This window comes from Coregonus clupeaformis, chromosome 40 (genome assembly GCF_020615455.1).
Source record: "Coregonus clupeaformis isolate EN_2021a chromosome 40, ASM2061545v1, whole genome shotgun sequence".
NCBI classification, from domain to species: Eukaryota; Metazoa; Chordata; class Actinopteri; order Salmoniformes; family Salmonidae; genus Coregonus; species Coregonus clupeaformis.
The window spans coordinates 14232206-14248857 of NC_059231.1; the positions used below are offsets into that span (position 1 = coordinate 14232206).

At 43.5% G+C, this 16652-nt stretch overlaps 1 protein-coding gene across 1 annotated transcript in view; it reads right to left on the bottom strand.

The window, feature by feature from the left end:
- LOC121554931 (receptor tyrosine-protein kinase erbB-4-like) overlaps window positions 1-16652 on the bottom strand; it is a 225254-nt gene that overhangs the window by 72423 nt on the left and 136179 nt on the right. Inside the window, exons 15-16 of the mRNA XM_045212027.1 lie at window positions 16332-16376; window positions 11271-11403 (exon numbers count right to left, since the gene is read on the bottom strand). Coding sequence (XP_045067962.1) covers window positions 11271-11403; window positions 16332-16376 — 178 coding nt within the window. The remainder of the gene's footprint in view (window positions 1-11270; window positions 11404-16331; window positions 16377-16652) is intronic.

Here is a 16652-nt window from a genome sequence, read left to right on the forward strand (position 1 = left end):
TCTTCCATGGGCATGGCACTCTTTAAACTTTCAAAGAAATTGTACAAGAGAGTAGTTGTTTCACTGTCTTTCAAGTGTAGAAGAATGAATGCATAGGGAGGTAGAGGCAGAGAGATGACGGGGGAGAGAGAGAGAGACAAAGAGAGAAAGAGAGAGACAAAGAGAGAGGAAGAAAGAAAGAGAGGGGAGAGAGAAAGAGAGAGGGAAGGAGGGGAAAGAGAGAGATGGTGAGAGTGAGGATATAATAGGGAAGGAGGTGAGAGAGATAGAGGGAGAAAGAAAGATAGATGGGGAGAGAAAGAGAAAGGGAGTGGGGGACAGAGCAAAGAGAGAGAAAGAGACAGGGGAGGGAGAGAGGGAAGAAAGATAGAGAGGGAGGAAGGGAGGTAGGGAGGGAGAGAGAGAGGGAAATGGAGAGAGAGAGAAAGAGAGAGGGGGGAAGAGAGAGAGAATAAGTAAATCAGCTCCCTTCTCTCAGCTGCGGCCCTGCCCCCCGGCTCATCACTGCTGACTGATTAAAAAACAATAGCTGCTCTTCATTTAAATTGAATTCTAAATCAGTATGCATGAGAGCTAAGGAGAGGGGAAAGGGAGAAGGAGAAGGGTGTGGAAAGAGAAAGTGAAGCAGACGGGGAGGGGGGAAAGAGAGGGGAGGGAGGAAAATAGGGATAGAGGGAAGGAAGGAGGGAAGGGGAGGGAGGGGCAGGGAAGGTGAGACGGAAAGAGAGGGGGTGGGAAAAGAGAGTGGAAGGGAGTAGAGGGCCACACAAATCCAGCCACCTCTCCGTCACCCCGGACATGAGTGAGCTGTCCATTACATGAGGTGCTGAATGTGTAGTAGCAAGGACAGGGAGGGAGCTGTCCACCAACCTCCTGTAAACTGTGGTGCTGAAACCTGAGGAATACTACTAGGATACTACCATTTACTAAGTAGTCTCTAAGAGTAGAGTCATTCCCTGCTTGTTACTCCCTAACTGACATCATTGACGTCAAAGCACTAGTGTTTTGTGTGTGTGTGTGTGTGTGTGTGTGTGTGTGTGTGTGTGTGTGTGTGTGTGTGTGTGTGTGCAGGTAACCAAGCCAGAACAGAGGAGAGAAGAGGATGGAGCGTGAGAGAGCAGTAATGGATGGTATAGTGGAAAAAGCCACAACTTGTAAAGAGCCTAGTGCACCATCACTTGATGGCACTGTAACTGTATGGTATACTCTAAAAACAATGCTGGGTTGTTTTGTTGACCCAACTGCTGGGTTGCAGGGCATTGGGTCACTTTGTTGGGTTTTGTTCTTTAAAAACTGCTGGGATATTGAGGCTGGGTTATTGAGATATGACCCATTGGGTCAGGACAGAAGACTGGAGGCGTAGTTTAGTAGGGGTGTGGCTTTCTCTATTTTTAGCCACACATGAGAGTAAATGTAATTCCTGTTCATATGTTCTGTTGTATAGCTATCACATGTTATGGTCAAACATTTACATTTTTGTAGCTTCAATGAGGTTTACAGAAGTATATGAGTTCCATAAGAGCCTATATAAACCCCTTTGTTGGGATACAATAAGGTGGTATACCTTATTGTTTAAGGTTTAATTTATTTGCACCAAAAAAATTAAGTGATAAACAACAATACAACTGTAATAAATAAATAATAATATGGCGTGCAGGTGTGGTTGGTAGTCCAAGGGCTTATATCAAAACCACACCACAAAATAACTCTGTAAAATACACATGTACAAAAATAGAAACGTTTGTTAAAACAGATAACAACCTACTAATCCTAAATGTACAAATTAACCGATCAGCAATAAATAAATTAAATAGAAACAGTATATGATTTGTTTAAATGTGTGTGTGCATGTGTGGATGTGAGTGAGAGTAGGGCTATATGGAGATTACTGAGTAGTTTAGTTCATCAGGCTGACCCCAAGTCTTCACTTGAAGTTATTGAGGGATGATGGGGTTTTGGCAATGTGAAGATAAGAATTCCAGAGTATGGTACCTCTGTATCTGATAGAGAATTGACTATGCGAGGTGCGGCAGTGGGGAGAGTGAAGGTTATCGCAGTGTCTTGTGTTATATAGATGGATTTCAGAATTAACCTGTAAGAATCCATTGAAAGGTCAACTGTCTGGGAGGTATGAGTATTTGTAGATGAAAATGAAAAAAGTTTTTTTTTATGTAGGGGTAGATGAGCTTTAATATTGCAGATAGATTGTAACTTCCATCAATGTAATTGACTGCATCACTTCCAATCCCCCATATGTTATTTTTTTCCTGCATATACACTACCGTTCAAAAGTTTGAGGTCACTTAGAAATGTCCTTGTTTTCCATGAAAACATACATGAAATTAGTTTGAATAGGAAATATAGCAAAATGAATAGGAAATGTAGTCATTGACAAGGTTAGAAATAATGATTTTTAATTGAAATTATAATTGTGTCCTTCAAACTTTGCTTTTCTCAAAGAATCCTCCATTTGCAGCAATTACAGCCTTGCAGACCTTTGGCATTCTAGTTGTCAATTTGTTGAAGTAATCTGAAAAGATTTCACCCCATGCTTCCTGAAGCACCTCCCACAAGTTGGATTGGCTTGATGGGCACTTCTTACAGACCATACGGTCAAGCTGCTCCCACAACAGCTCAATAGGGTTGAGATCCGGTGACTGTGCTGGCCACTCCATTATAGACAGAATACCAGCTGACTGCTTCTTCCCTAAATAGTTCTTGCATAGTTTGTAGCTGTGCTTTGGGTCATTGTCCTGTTGTAGGGGGAAATTGGCTCCAATCAAGCACCGTCCACAGGGTATGGCATGGTGTTGCAAAATGGAGTGATAGCCTTCCTTCTTCAAGTTCCTTTTACCCTATACAAATCTCCCACTTTACCACCACCAAAGCACCCCCAGACAATCACATTGCCTCCACCATGCTTGACAGATGGCATCAAGCACTCCTCCAGCATCTTTTCATTTGGTCTGCGTCTCACAAATGTTCTTCTTTGTGGCTCACCCCTCACAGTTCTGGGTGACTTTAACCTCCCCACGTCTACCTTTGACTCATTTCTCTCTGCCTCCTTCTTTCCACTCCTCTCCTCTTTTGACCTCACCCTCTAACCGTCCCCTCCTACTCACAAGGCAGGCAATACGCTTGACCTCATCTTTACTAGATGCTGTTCTTCTACTAATCTCACTGCAACTCCTCTCCAAGTCTCCGACCACTATTTTGTATCCTTTTCTCTCTCGCTCTCCTCCAACACTACTCACTCTGCCCCTACTCAGATGGTAATGTGCCGTCACAACCTTCGCTCTCTCTCTCCCGCTACTCTCTCCTCTTCCATCCTATCATCTCTTCCCTCTGCTCAATCCTTCTCCCTCCAATCTCCTGATTCTGCCTCCTCAACCCTCCTCTCCTCCCTTTCTACATCCTTTGACTCTCTATGTCCCCTATCCTCCCGGCCGGCTTGGTCCTCCCCTCCTGGTCCGTGGCTTGACGACTCATTGCGAGCTCACAGAACAGGGCTCCGGGCAGCCGAGGGGAAATGGAGGAAAACTAGACTCCCTGCGGACCTGGCATCTTTTCACTCCCTCCTCTCTACATTTTCTTCCTCTGTTTCTGCTGCTAAAGCCACTTTCTACCACTCTAAATTCCAAGCATCTGCCTCTAACCCTAGGAAGCTCTTTGCCACCTTCACCTCCCTGCTGAATGACACAAGCTCCCTCACGATGCCAGGACAGCGGAGTCACTCACCACCTTCCGGAGCCACTTGCAACCCCACCTCTTTAAGGAATACCTGGGATAGGATACAGTAATCCTTCTACCCCCCCTTAACCCCCCCCCCATAAAACAAATATATATATTGTAAAGTGGTTGTCCCACTGGCTATCATAAGGTGAATGCACCAATTTGTAAGTCGCTCTGGATGAGAGTTTACGAAAATGTAAAATGTTTGTGATCCGAACACCTCAAACTTTGATTCGTCTGTACATAACACTTCTTTCCAATCTTCCTCTGTCCAGTGTCTGTGTTCTTTTGCCCATCTTAATATTGTATTTTTATTGGCCAGTCTGAGAATTTGTTTTTTCTTTGCAACTCTGCCTAGAAGGTCAGCATCCCGGAGTCGCCTCTTCACTGTTGATGTTGAGACTGGTGTTTTGCAGGTACTATTTAACGAAGCTGCCAGTTGAGGACCTGTGAGGTGTCTGTTTCTCAAACTAGACACTCTAATGTATTTGTCCTCTTGCTCAGTTGTGCACCGTGGTCTCCCACTCCTCTTTCTATTCTGGTTAGAGCTAGTTTGCACTGTTCTGTGAAGGGAGTAGTACACAGCGTTGTACGAGATCTTCAGTTTCTTGGCAATTTCTCGCATGGAATAACCTTCATTTCTCAGAACAAGATTAGACTGATGAGTTTCAGAAGAAAGTTATTTATTTCTGGCCATTTTGAGCCTGTAATCGAACCCACAATTGCTGATGCTCCAGAAACTCAACTAGTCTCAAGAAGGCCAGTTTTATTGCTTCTTTAATCAGCACAACAGTTTTCAGCTGTGCTAACATAATTGCAAAATGGTTTTCTAATGATCAATTAGCCTTTTAAAATGATAAACTTGGATTAGCAAACACAAAGTGCCATTGGAACACAGGACTGATGGTTGCTGATAATGGGCCTCTGTACACCTATGTAGATATTCCATTACAAATCAGCCGTTTCCAGCAACAATAGCCATTTACAACATTAACAATGTCTACACTGTATTTCTGATCAATTCGATGCTATTTTAATGGACAAAAAAAATGATTTTCTTTAAAAAACAAGGACATTTCTAAGTGACCCCAAACTTTTGAACGGTAGTGTATATATACATATCCTTTTTGTAAATGCATTTTCCTTTGTTACTTTCCAACACCACCACCCCTCCCCTAATTGGAGTAAACTAATGAACAACAACGCTTAGGCCTCTACTTCCAGCTTATACATACTATATAAATTTTATGGACACAGTCAATTTTACAATAATTCTATTTTGTTTGTTTTTACTCCTGCACTTCCTCTACCCTCAACCTATCCGATCATTTTCATGATGTCCATCCGGTTTGCCTCTACATGCCAGATCCCCCAAACTGTGCTCTTTTCACAAAAGTTCTCAACCTATATACAGTGGGGAAAAAAGTATTTAGTCAGCCACCAATTGTGCAAGTTCTCCCACTTAAAAAGATGAGAGAGGCCTGTAATTTTCATCATAGGTACACGTCAACTATGACAGACAAATTGAGGGAAAAAAATCCAGAAAATCACATTGTAGGATTTTTTATGAATTTATTTGCAAATAATGGTGGAAAATAAGTATTTGGTCACCTACAAACAAGCAATATTTCTGGCTCTCACAGACCTGTAACTTCTTCTTTAAGAGGCTCCTCTGTCCTCCACTCGTTACCTGTATTAATGGCACCTGTTTGAACTTGTTATCAGTATAAAAGACACCTGTCCACAACCTCAAACAGTCACACTCCAAACTCCACTATGGCCAAGACCAAAGAGCTGTCAAAGGACACCAGAAACAAAATTGTAGACCTGCACCAGGCTGGGAAGACTGAATCTGCAATAGGTAAGCAGCTTGGTTTGAAGAAATCAACTGTGGGAGCAATTATTAGGAAATAGAAGACATACAAGACCACTGATAATCTCCCACGATCTGGGGCTCCACGCAAGATCTCACCCTGTGGGGTCAAAATGATCACAAGAACGGTGAGCAAAAATCCCAGAACCACACGGGGGGACCTAGTGAATAACCTGCAGAGAGCTGGGACCAAAGTAACAAAGCCTACCATCAGTAACACACTACGCCGCCAGGGACTCAAATCCTGCAGTGCCAGACGTGTCCCCCTGCTTAAGCCAGTACATGTCCAGGCCCATCTGAAGTTTGCTAGAGTGCATTTGGATGATCCAGAAGAGGATTGGGAGAATGTCATATGGTCAGATGAAACCAAAATATAACTTTTTGGTAAAAACTCAACTTGTCGTGTTTGGAGGACAAAGAATGCTGAGTTGCATCCAAAGAACACCATACCTACTGTGAAGCATGGGGGTGGAAACATCATGCTTTGGGGCTGTTTTTCTGCAAAGGGACCAGGACGACTGATCCGTGTAAAGGAAAGAATGAATGGGGCCATGTATCGTGAGATTTTGAGTGAAAACCTCCTTCAATTTTTTTTCTCATTTTGTCTGTCATAGTTGACGTGTACCTATGATGAAAATTACAGGCCTCTCTCATCTTTTTAAGTGGGAGAACTTGAACAATTGGTGGCTGACTAAATACTTTTTTCCCCCACTGTACTTATTATGGACACAGTATGTTTTATATTAGTTATTTTGTTGTTATTAGTTGTTATTAGTCCCAACCTTCCGCTCCATTCAACCCCTCCCATCTATCTCTTAACCCCATCCATATTGGATTTCTACTTGCAATATATTTCTCAACTGTACTGTGATGTTTCACAAACGTTCTGAACCCTTCTATTCTCATTGTTTCTACAGATTGTAAATTGAAAATAAACATTTTTACTAAAAGTATTATTATATTATTGATCGATTGACTATGACTTTCAGATCACCCAGTAGTGCTATCTGCAGGGTTAGCTTCAGGTAAATATTGCAATCCTTCAGCCATTCCTGGACCTGTGACCAAAAATAAGCTACAAATGGACAGTACCAAAACAAATGATCTAATGATGTAAACCAAGGTTTTTAGAACCCTTCTGCTGCTCTCTTACGTGGTTTAACTAAGGGAAAGCAGTGAAATACAGAGTTGAAAGATAATAATAATAATAAATCATTTTAATGTTATGTGCAATTATTATTTTTTATTATTTTTATTAATAGATTTGAATTTGCAGTATGTAAACTTAAAATGATGAACAGGAATTACATTTACTCTCACGGGTGGCCAATAAGATCTAGCTGAAAGCCACATCCCTAATAAGCTATGCCTCTTGATAATAACCTAAAGATTACATTAAAAAAGACCCAGCTTCTAGGTCAACGCAGAAATACCCAACTGATGGTTAAATTAATCCATATTTGGGTATCCCAACAACCCAACTGGCTGGGTCAAAATAACCCAGTGTGTGTTCTGTCCAATATTTACAGTGAGGGGAAAAAAGTTTTTGATCCCCTGCTGATTTTGTACGTTTGCCAACTGACAAAGAAATGATCAGTCTATAATTTTAATAGTAGGTTTATTTGAACAGTGAGAGACAGAATAAAAACAAAAAAATCCAGAAAAAAACGCATGTAAAAAATGTTATAAATTGATTTGCATTTTAATGAGGGAAATAAGTATTTGAACCCCTCTCAATCAGAAAGATTTCTGGCTCCCAGGTGTCTTTTATACAGGTAATGAGCTGAGATTAGGAGCACACTCTTAAAGGGAGCAATCAATCAATCAGATTCCAAACTCTCCACCATGGTCAAGACCAAAGAGCTCTCCAAGGATGTCAGGGACAAGATTGTAGGCCTACACAAGGCTGGAATGGGCTACAAGACCATCGCCAAGCAGCTTGCTGAGAAGGTGACAACAGTTGGTGTGATTATTCGCAAATGGAAGAAACACAAAAGAACTGTCAATCTCCCTCGGCCTGGGGCTCCATGAAAGATCTCACCTCGTGGAGTTGCAATGATCATGAGAACGGCGAGGAATCAGCCCAGAACTACACGGGAGGATCTTGTCAATGATCTCAAGGCAGATGGGACCATAGTCACCAAGAAAACAATTGGTAACACACTACGCCGTGAAGGACTGAAATCCTGCAGCGCCCGCAAGGTCCCCCTGCTCAAGAAAGCACATATACAGGCCCGCCTGAAGTTTGCCAATGAACATCTGAATGATTCAGAGGAGAACTGGGTGAAAGTGTTGTGGTCAGATGAGACCAAAATGGAGCTCTTTGGCATCAACTCAACTAGCAGTGTTTGTGGAGGAGGAATGCTGCCTATGACCCCAAGAACACCATCCCCACCGTCACACATGGAGGTGGAAACATTATGCTTTGGGAATGTTTTTCTGCTAAGCGGACAGGACAACTTCACCGCATCAAAGGGACGATGGACGGGGCCATGTACCGTCAAATCTTGGGTGAGAAACTCCTTCCCTCAGCCAGGGCATTGAAAATGGGTCGTGGATGGGTATTCCAGCATGACAATGATCCAAAACACATGGCCAAGGCAACAAAGGAGTGGCTCAAGAAGAAGCACATTAAGGTCCTGGAGTGGCCTAGCCAGTCTCCAGACCTTAAACCTAAATGAAAATCTGTGGAGGGAGCTGAAGGTTCGAGTTGCCAAACATCAGCCTCAAAACCTTAATGACTTGGAGAAGATCTGCAAAGAGGAGTGGGACAAAATCCCTCCTGAGATGTGTGCAAAACTGGTGGCCAACTACAAGAAACGTCTGACCTCTGTGGTTGCCAACAAGGGTTTTGCCACCAAGTACTAAGTCATGTTTTGCAGAGGGGTCAAATACTTATTTCCCTCATTAAAATGCAAAGGGGCGGCAGTTAGCTTAGTGGTTAAGAGCGTTGTGCCAGTAACCGAAAGGTCGCTGGTTCTAATCCCCGAGCCGACTAGGTGAAAAATCTGTCGATGTGCCCTTGAGCAAGGCACTTAACTCTAATTGCTCCAGTAAGTCGCTCTGGATAAGAGCGTCTGCTAAATGACAACAAATAAAATTGATAACATTTTTGACATGCGTTTTTCTGGATTATTTTGTTGTTATTCTGTCTCTCACTGTTCAAATAAACCTACCATTAAAATTATACACTGATCATGTCTTTGTCAGACGTACAAAATCAGCAGGGGATCAAATACTTTTTTCCCTCACTGTACTCAGTGCTGGGTTACCAAATAACCCAAATTGGGTTGTTTTTAAACCAGCATTTCTTTAGAGTGCAGTACATCCAGGCTCTTTCACTACACTATGTGGTGTTGAGAGCTTTAATGGAACCTGAAACTACTGTCCGTTAACACAGAGTCCTCTCTTCTCCTCTCTTCTCCTCCTCTCCTCCCCTTTCCTCCCATCCCCTATTTTTCTACTTCTACATTGTAAATTGTAGAGTGAATGCTTGTCTGTCTTTCTGTCTGTCCTCTCTGCAGGCAGTGCTCAGAGTGAGATAGCGCTATACCGCCCTCAACATTAACAATAGAACAGGACACAAGTTTTATCAGGCGTCTCACAGTAGGTAGCTACTAGCTAAAGTACTGAATGCGACTATAATATGAACCCAAGTCATGGCTAGCATACTGAAACTCAATTATTGTGAAACTGAATGATAGGCTGCCTGTTAATGTTATTTCACAGTAATCTTTATAACTAATATCAAATATTTCCTATCACATGTACAGTACTGGTGCTATTTGCAGCTATGCAGAACTGGCAGTGGTTCTGTCCTAGAATAGGGTGCCATTTGGGACTCACCCATCTTCTCTCTAACCTATTATCCTATCCATTCATTCTGATCAGACAAGGGAGAGGGGGGGAGACGGTGCTCTTGATATTTCATTAGGCGTTCCAAATGCAGACAGAACGCTTCCTGGTTGGGGTCGTGTGGCAGGGAGGGGAGCAAGGCAGGCTGGGATATTCATTAAGATGGATGTTTGGACGGGATGAGAGATGAGAGAAGAGGTCTGCGCTCTGCTCCCTACATCACCTCCCTGCCTGTTTTGGGCTGTGTCATGGTCCCCCTGGGGATGCATCCAAAATGGCAGCCTATTTATTGTATACAAGCCCTGGTCAAAAGTAGTGCACTATGTAACCAACAGGGTGCCATTTGGGATGCACATCACAGCTGTCTATTCCATTTGATGGATGAGCTACCTAATTATCCAAAGGGACAGTGACAGGAGACAGTTCTGCTGTACTGCTGCAGAGTCAGGAGGAAGCAGGGAGCGTTGTTATGCATAGGCTTGTATTGGGATTGAAGGAGTGTGTGCATGTGTGTGTGTGTGCATGCATGTGTGTGTGTTCCTCTCATGTTAACCTGTACTCTAAGACAGTGTATTCTAATGCTGGTCAGGAGCAGACACTCTGTAGAACTCAGATACAACAGGGTTCAGCCCAGAACATAGCTACCTCTACATAAAAGTAAAGTTGTAATACAATAATGGTTGTTGTGTTCACGTTTCTAGATCAGGTACAGTACAGTGGCATAGTGTTCTATAAAAGCAGTGCAACAAGATGATTGTGATTTTAATAAGGTGTGATTGTATTTGTGTTGCTTTGAATCCTGGTTCAGAGTGAGTTCAATGTGAGTATTGATGGTGTTTTTGTACAGAGCTCCCGTTCCAAAAGTTCTCTACAGCCAAAAAATAACCAATTCATTACATTAACAAAGGAGAGGAGGGAGAGAGGAGGGAGAGAGGTGGGAGAGAGAGAGAGAGAGAGAGAGAGAGAGAGAGAGAGAGAGAGAGAGAGAGAGAGAGAGAGAGAGAGAGAGATGACGGAGAGAGGAAGGAGAGAAGAGGGAGAGAGGCCACTCTGTGTTCTCATAGCCCCTCATGGCCCTCACCTATCACAGAATACATCACATGCCATGAGAGAGATCGGCACAACTGGCTATGTGTTATTCCAGCTCTTCATAAAGCATTGAGTGAAGTGAAGTCCTTCTCACTAAGGCTATGATGTAGGATAATGTAGTGAACTCTGGAGCTGAAATTTCAAAACCAATCTCCCGAGTGGTGCAGTGGTCTAAGGCACTGCATCGCAGTGCTAGCTGTGCCACTAGAGATCCTGGTTCGAATCCAGACTCTGTTGTAGCTGGCCGCGACCGGGAGACCCATGGGGCAGCGCACAATTGGCCCAGGGTAGGGGAGGGAATGGCTGGCTGGCTGGCTGGCAGGGAGGTAGCTCAGTTGGTAGAGCATGGTGTTTGCAATACCAGGGTTGTGGGTTCGATTCCCACGGGGGGCCAGTATAAAGAAAATAATAATAATAATGTATGCACTCACTAACTGTAAGTCGCTCTGGATAAGAGTGTCTGCTAAAATGTAAATCGCAAAGTCTTTGTACTGTAAATTTGGCCTGCGTCCCAATTGGCACCCTATTCCATATATTTTGACGAGAGCCCAATGGAAGGTTTGTCTATGTTCCACATCTCAAGAAGTCCTTACCCTGCCCTGTCTCCAGAAAGCTTGAAGTACATAACTCAATCCTTGATTATCACATCCACATTCCAAACTCTGTCTCCAGGTGTGTGTGTGTGTGTGCACTTGCGCGTGTGTGTGTTCACACTCCATACCTCTGTCTCGAGGAAGCGTCGCAGGGCTCTCTTCTTCTTGATGCTCTTCCTGCGGACAGACACAGCTACGCTCAGAGCCACGATGACCACCACGAAGAGGCCCCCTATCACCCCGGCCGCAATCAGGGGAGTCCTGAGGGAGAGAGATGTGAGATAGGGCCATATTATTAGATACTAGCTATTTGTTTTCTTTAAAATAGTTTAGCTGCTCTTGATTTACCTATTCTTGGCTGGTACAGTGAAACCAATGTAATAGTTTGTCCATCTGGCAGGCCAAGCAGGTTTAATCAAATGCTAAAAATATTTTAAAGGAAACCAATATTATTTGAAACCAGGTCTGATAAGCACTTACTCCAGAGCTCACAACAGACTTGGCTGACTTGGGACAATTCTTACTTAGCTTACAACCTTTGACAAAATACATGATGTAGCATCTGCAAGTGTCCTGTTACAATGTTAGGCAGTTAGTTCAAAGAAGGGAAAGAAATTAAAGTCAGGATACATTTTAATTTAATAAAAATAATATATGCCATTCAGCATGTGTGATCAGCACTTTCCATGATCTCTCCAACCCTCTACACCCCAACATGCCTGTCTGTCTGCCTGCCTGCCTGCGCTGAGGGCTGGGAGCTTTGGGATACATCCCAAATGGCACCCTATTCCTTGCATAGTGCACTACTTTTGACCATACCCCTATGGACCTGGTCAAAAGCAGTGCACTATATAGGGAATAGGGTGCCATTTTGGACGCACTCACATTATACTGTAGGTGAGAAGATGAGATGGTGTATCTGAGTGAATAGGTCCTATTCTCTATCTTAATAAAATGGCTAATTTGGCTGTGTGCAAACGGCAGAACAGAGCAGAGTGGCGCAGCACACTCCAGTCGTGTTTTAGATCAGCAGGAAAGCTATCAGCCACCCTACATCACAGAGTAGTGCAGGGCCCATTAAATGTTATCACACTCAGCTCACTTCATCTGGAATCGAATGAAACACCCCCCAATCATTGGGTGCCTCCCAAATGGCTCCCCTAATCCCTACTGTATGTAGTGCGCTACTTTTGACCAGGACACATAGGGAATAGGGTGCACATGCTCATTCTCCCAGCTCTGCCTCTCTCCTACACAATATTACAGGGATAGATTTTCTGAAGTAAGGGACTACATGGTGCTTTGTGGAGGAAGTGGCTTCAAGAGACATAGTTGTAATTTACATTTTAGTCATTTAGCAGACGCTCTTATCCAGAGCGACTTACAATTAGTGAGTGCATACATATTTTTTTTCATACTGGCCCCCCGTGGGAATCGAACACACAACCCTGGCGATTGCAAGCACCATGCTCTACCAACTGAGCTACACGGGACAGTATGTATCTATTTTGTAGGCAACTATAGGCATACTCCTAGTAAGCATTTGTAGAGGCATGCCCAAATGGAGAGCAGAGAGTGGGGTAATAAGTAAAAAACAGACATGAGAGTGTGTGGACTGACATCCCCTTTCCCACTTTTTATTTCGAGCCAACTTGACAATCAGTGTGTATGTGTGTGTGTGTGTGTGTGTGTGTGTGTGTGTGTGTGTGCATGTGTGTGTGTGTGCGTGTGTGTGTGTGTGTGTGTGTGTGTGTGTGTGTGTGTGTGTGTGTGTGTGAGAGAGTCAAAATGCAGAGGGTGACAGTGCAGATGACAGTACAGTCTAGTCTCTATTATGTGAGACAGCCTTACACAGCAGCCTGTGGCAGGGAGTAGGAAGGAAAGAGGAAGAGGGTTGACACCATGTCAGATAAGCTGTGGAACCCAATGTATATGTCTGTCTGAGCTCTGAGAGGCTTTGTATTCTCTACATTGGCCCCAAGCAGCTATAAGCTGCCTTTCTATTCTGCTCAGTTAAACCATAGTTCTCTAAAACATTTTCCAAAGCCACTTTACCAACTCGGCATGCTACTATCACAGCCACATACATTTGAAGTCGGAGGTTTACATACACTTAGGATGGAGTCATTAAAACTCATTTTTCAACCACTCCACAAATTTCTTGTTAGCAAACTATAGTTTTGGCAAGTCGGTTAGGACATCTACTTTGTGCATGACACAAGTAATTGTTCCAACAAATGTTTACAGAAAGATTATTTCACTTATAATTCACTGTATCACAATTCAAGTGGGTCAGAAGTTTACATACACTAAGTTGACGGTGCCTTTAAACAGCTTGGAAAATTCCAGAAAATTATGTCATGCTTTAGAAGCTTCTGATAGGCTAATTGACATCATTTGAGTCAATTGGAGGTGTACCTGTGGATGTATTTCAAGGCCTACCTTCAAACTCAGTGCCTCTTTGCTTGACATCATGGAAACATCAGAATAAATCAGCCAAGACCTCATAAAAAAAATGGTAGACCTCCACAAGTCTGGTTCATCATTGGGAGCAATTTCCAAATGCCTGAAGGTACCACGTTCATCTGTACAAACAATAGTACGCAAGTATTAACACCATGGGACCACGCAGCTGTCATACCGCCCAGGAAGGAGACGCGTTCTGTCTCCTAGAGATGAACGTACTCTGGTGTGAAAAGTGTAAATCAATCCCAGAACAACAGCAAAGGACCTTGTGAAGATGCTGGAGGAAACAGGTACACAAGTATCAATATCCACAGTAAAACGAGTCCTATATCAACATTACCTGAAAGGCCGCTCAGCAAGGAAGAAACCACTGCTCCAAAACCGCCATAAAAAAGAGAGACTACGGTTTGCAACTGCACATGGGGACGAAGATCATACTTTTTGGAGAAATGTCCTCTGGTCTGATGAAACAAAAATAGAACTGTTTGGCCATAATGACCATCGTTATGTTTGGAGCAAAAAGGGGGTGGCTTGCAAGCCGAAGAACACCATCCCAACCGTGAAGCACGGGGGTGGCAGCATCATGCTGTGGGGGTGTTTTGCTGCAGGAGGGACTGGTGCACTTCACAAAATAGATGGTATCATGAGGAAGGAAAATGATGTGGATATATTGAAGCAACATCTCAAGACATCAGTCAGGAAGTTAGAGCTTGGTCGCAAATGGGTCTTCCAAATGGACAATGACCCCAAGCATACTTCCAAAGTTGTGGCAAAATGGCTTAAGGACAACAAAGTCAAGGTATTGGAGTGGCCATCACAAAGCACAGACCTCAATCCTATAGAACATTTGTGGGCAGAACTGAAAAAGCGTGTGCGAGCAAGGAGGCCTACAAACCTGACTCAGTTACACCAGCTCAGGAGGAATGGGCCAAGTGGGAAGCTTGTGGAAGGCTACCCAAAACGTTTGACCCAAGTTAAACAATTTAAAGGCAACGCTACCAAATACTAATTGAGTGTATGTAAACTTCTGACCCACTGGGAATGTGATGAAATAAATCAAAGCTGAAATAAATCATTCTCTCTACTATTATTCTGACATTTCACATTCTTAAAATAAAGTGGTGATCCTAACTGACCTAAGACAGGGAATTTTTACTAGGCTTAAATGTCAGGAATTGTGAAAAACTGAGTTCAAATGTATTTGGCTAATATAAACTTCCGACTTCAACTGTAGTTCTCTCAGGGTATTCTCTGTTACTCTGCTGTCAACATACTGTATGTATGGAGGCTTTTCCCCTGACAGCCTAGGAACTTTATCTGTTTACTAGCACTTCTCCTCACCCCATCTTCACCCCTCCTCCTCACCCCACCTTCACCCCTCCTCCTCACCCCACCTTCAACCCTCCTCCTCACCCCACAGCCTCTCCCTATCTCCCATCATCAGCTCACCCTGACATTCTCCCCTCATTGCATCCGATAGAAGAGAAGTGGATCAGATAGTAGAGTAGTGAATCAGATAGAATAGCAGTAAATCAGATATTAAAGTAGTGAATCAGATAGTAGAGTAGTGGATCAGATAGAAGAGTAGTGAATCAGATAGTAGAGTCCTGAATCAGATAGCAGAGTAGTGGATCAGATAGTAGAGTAGTGAATCAGATAGTAGAGTAGTGGATCAGATAGTAGAATAGTGAATCAGATAGTAGATTAATGAATCAGATAGTAGAGTAGAGAATCAGATAGTAGAGTAGTGAATCAGATAGTAGAATAGTGAATCAAATAGTAGAGTAGTGGATCAATGGAGAGTGAGGCCCAGGCTACTACAGGCTCTGTCTGCGTCTCAACCTATTCTGTATACAGTGACCATAAGGCTGTGGTCAAAGGTAGTGCATTATATAGGGAATGGGGTGCCATTTGAGATGCAGCTTGGAGTGAATTAGCAGTCATTACCGCCTCTCTCGCTCCGCCCTTACACAGCGCCATTCAGCTAAGCTCAGCTCTGCCTTCAGATCAGGATGCTTTGGCCAAGTAGTGTGTTTTTCCACTATGCTTTTGTTTAGGTCTTTATTTTTTAAGCCAATATGGCATCTCTCTTCTGTGCTGTTTCTTTCTGGGCATAGTCCCTACAGGGAGAAGCTGTTCTATTAGGCCTTTTGAATTCTGTGTTCCTGTCCCTCTGTTCTGTTCTCTTCTGTCCTTCCTGTTTGTTTCCTCTCACCACCCTTCTCTCGTGACCCCTCCCCCACATCCTCTCCACCTCCTCCTCCCCGTCTCTCCCCCCAACAAAAAACTGTCTCTCAAATTGTAAATCCATTTGCTCGGATCGGTTAGTTGCGTCAGAACAAAAGCAAAGCGCTAAGTAAATAAAGCACAAACCCGTGCAGGGACACACACCTTTGGCCTGAGAGCTAACCATTAATCCCACTGCAAGCCTCCCTCTCTCTCTCTCTCTCTCTCTCTCTCTCTCTCTCTCTCTCTCTCTCTCTCTCTCTCTCTCTCTCTCTCTCTCTCTCTCTCTCTCTCTCTCTCTCTCTCTCTCTCTCTCTCTCTCTCTCTCTCTCTCTCTCTCTCTCTCTCTCTCTCTCTTCCATCCTATAGTTCTCTTATATAACAATACATATAAGCCTTGCTCAGTGGGCACAGTTGGTTGTCATGACGTTTTCTGCTGGGGAGAGGTGTGTGTGTCTCTTATCTTTTTACTATTGAGGATTTGAAGAGTTATTTACCTGTCCATCATGCCAATACAGTCCTGCAGTCTGGGTCCAATACACCTGGATGAGGGAAAGGAACAACACACAGAGTTAACGAAGCAACACAATCAATCAATCAGTCAATCACCCATTCAATCACAATCAATCACTACACTGGATATTGGCCTTGAGTGTCTGTATCAGTGTCTTGAATATGTCCTATATCTCCTAGACCTGTGTCTGTGTCCGCGTATGTTCTGTCTACAGAAAACACCCAGTGATGTCAGACACAGTCACAGAGATGAAGGGGCACAGAGTCAGGGCGTTAGGGAGTCAGGACACTGCATGGTGAGGCTA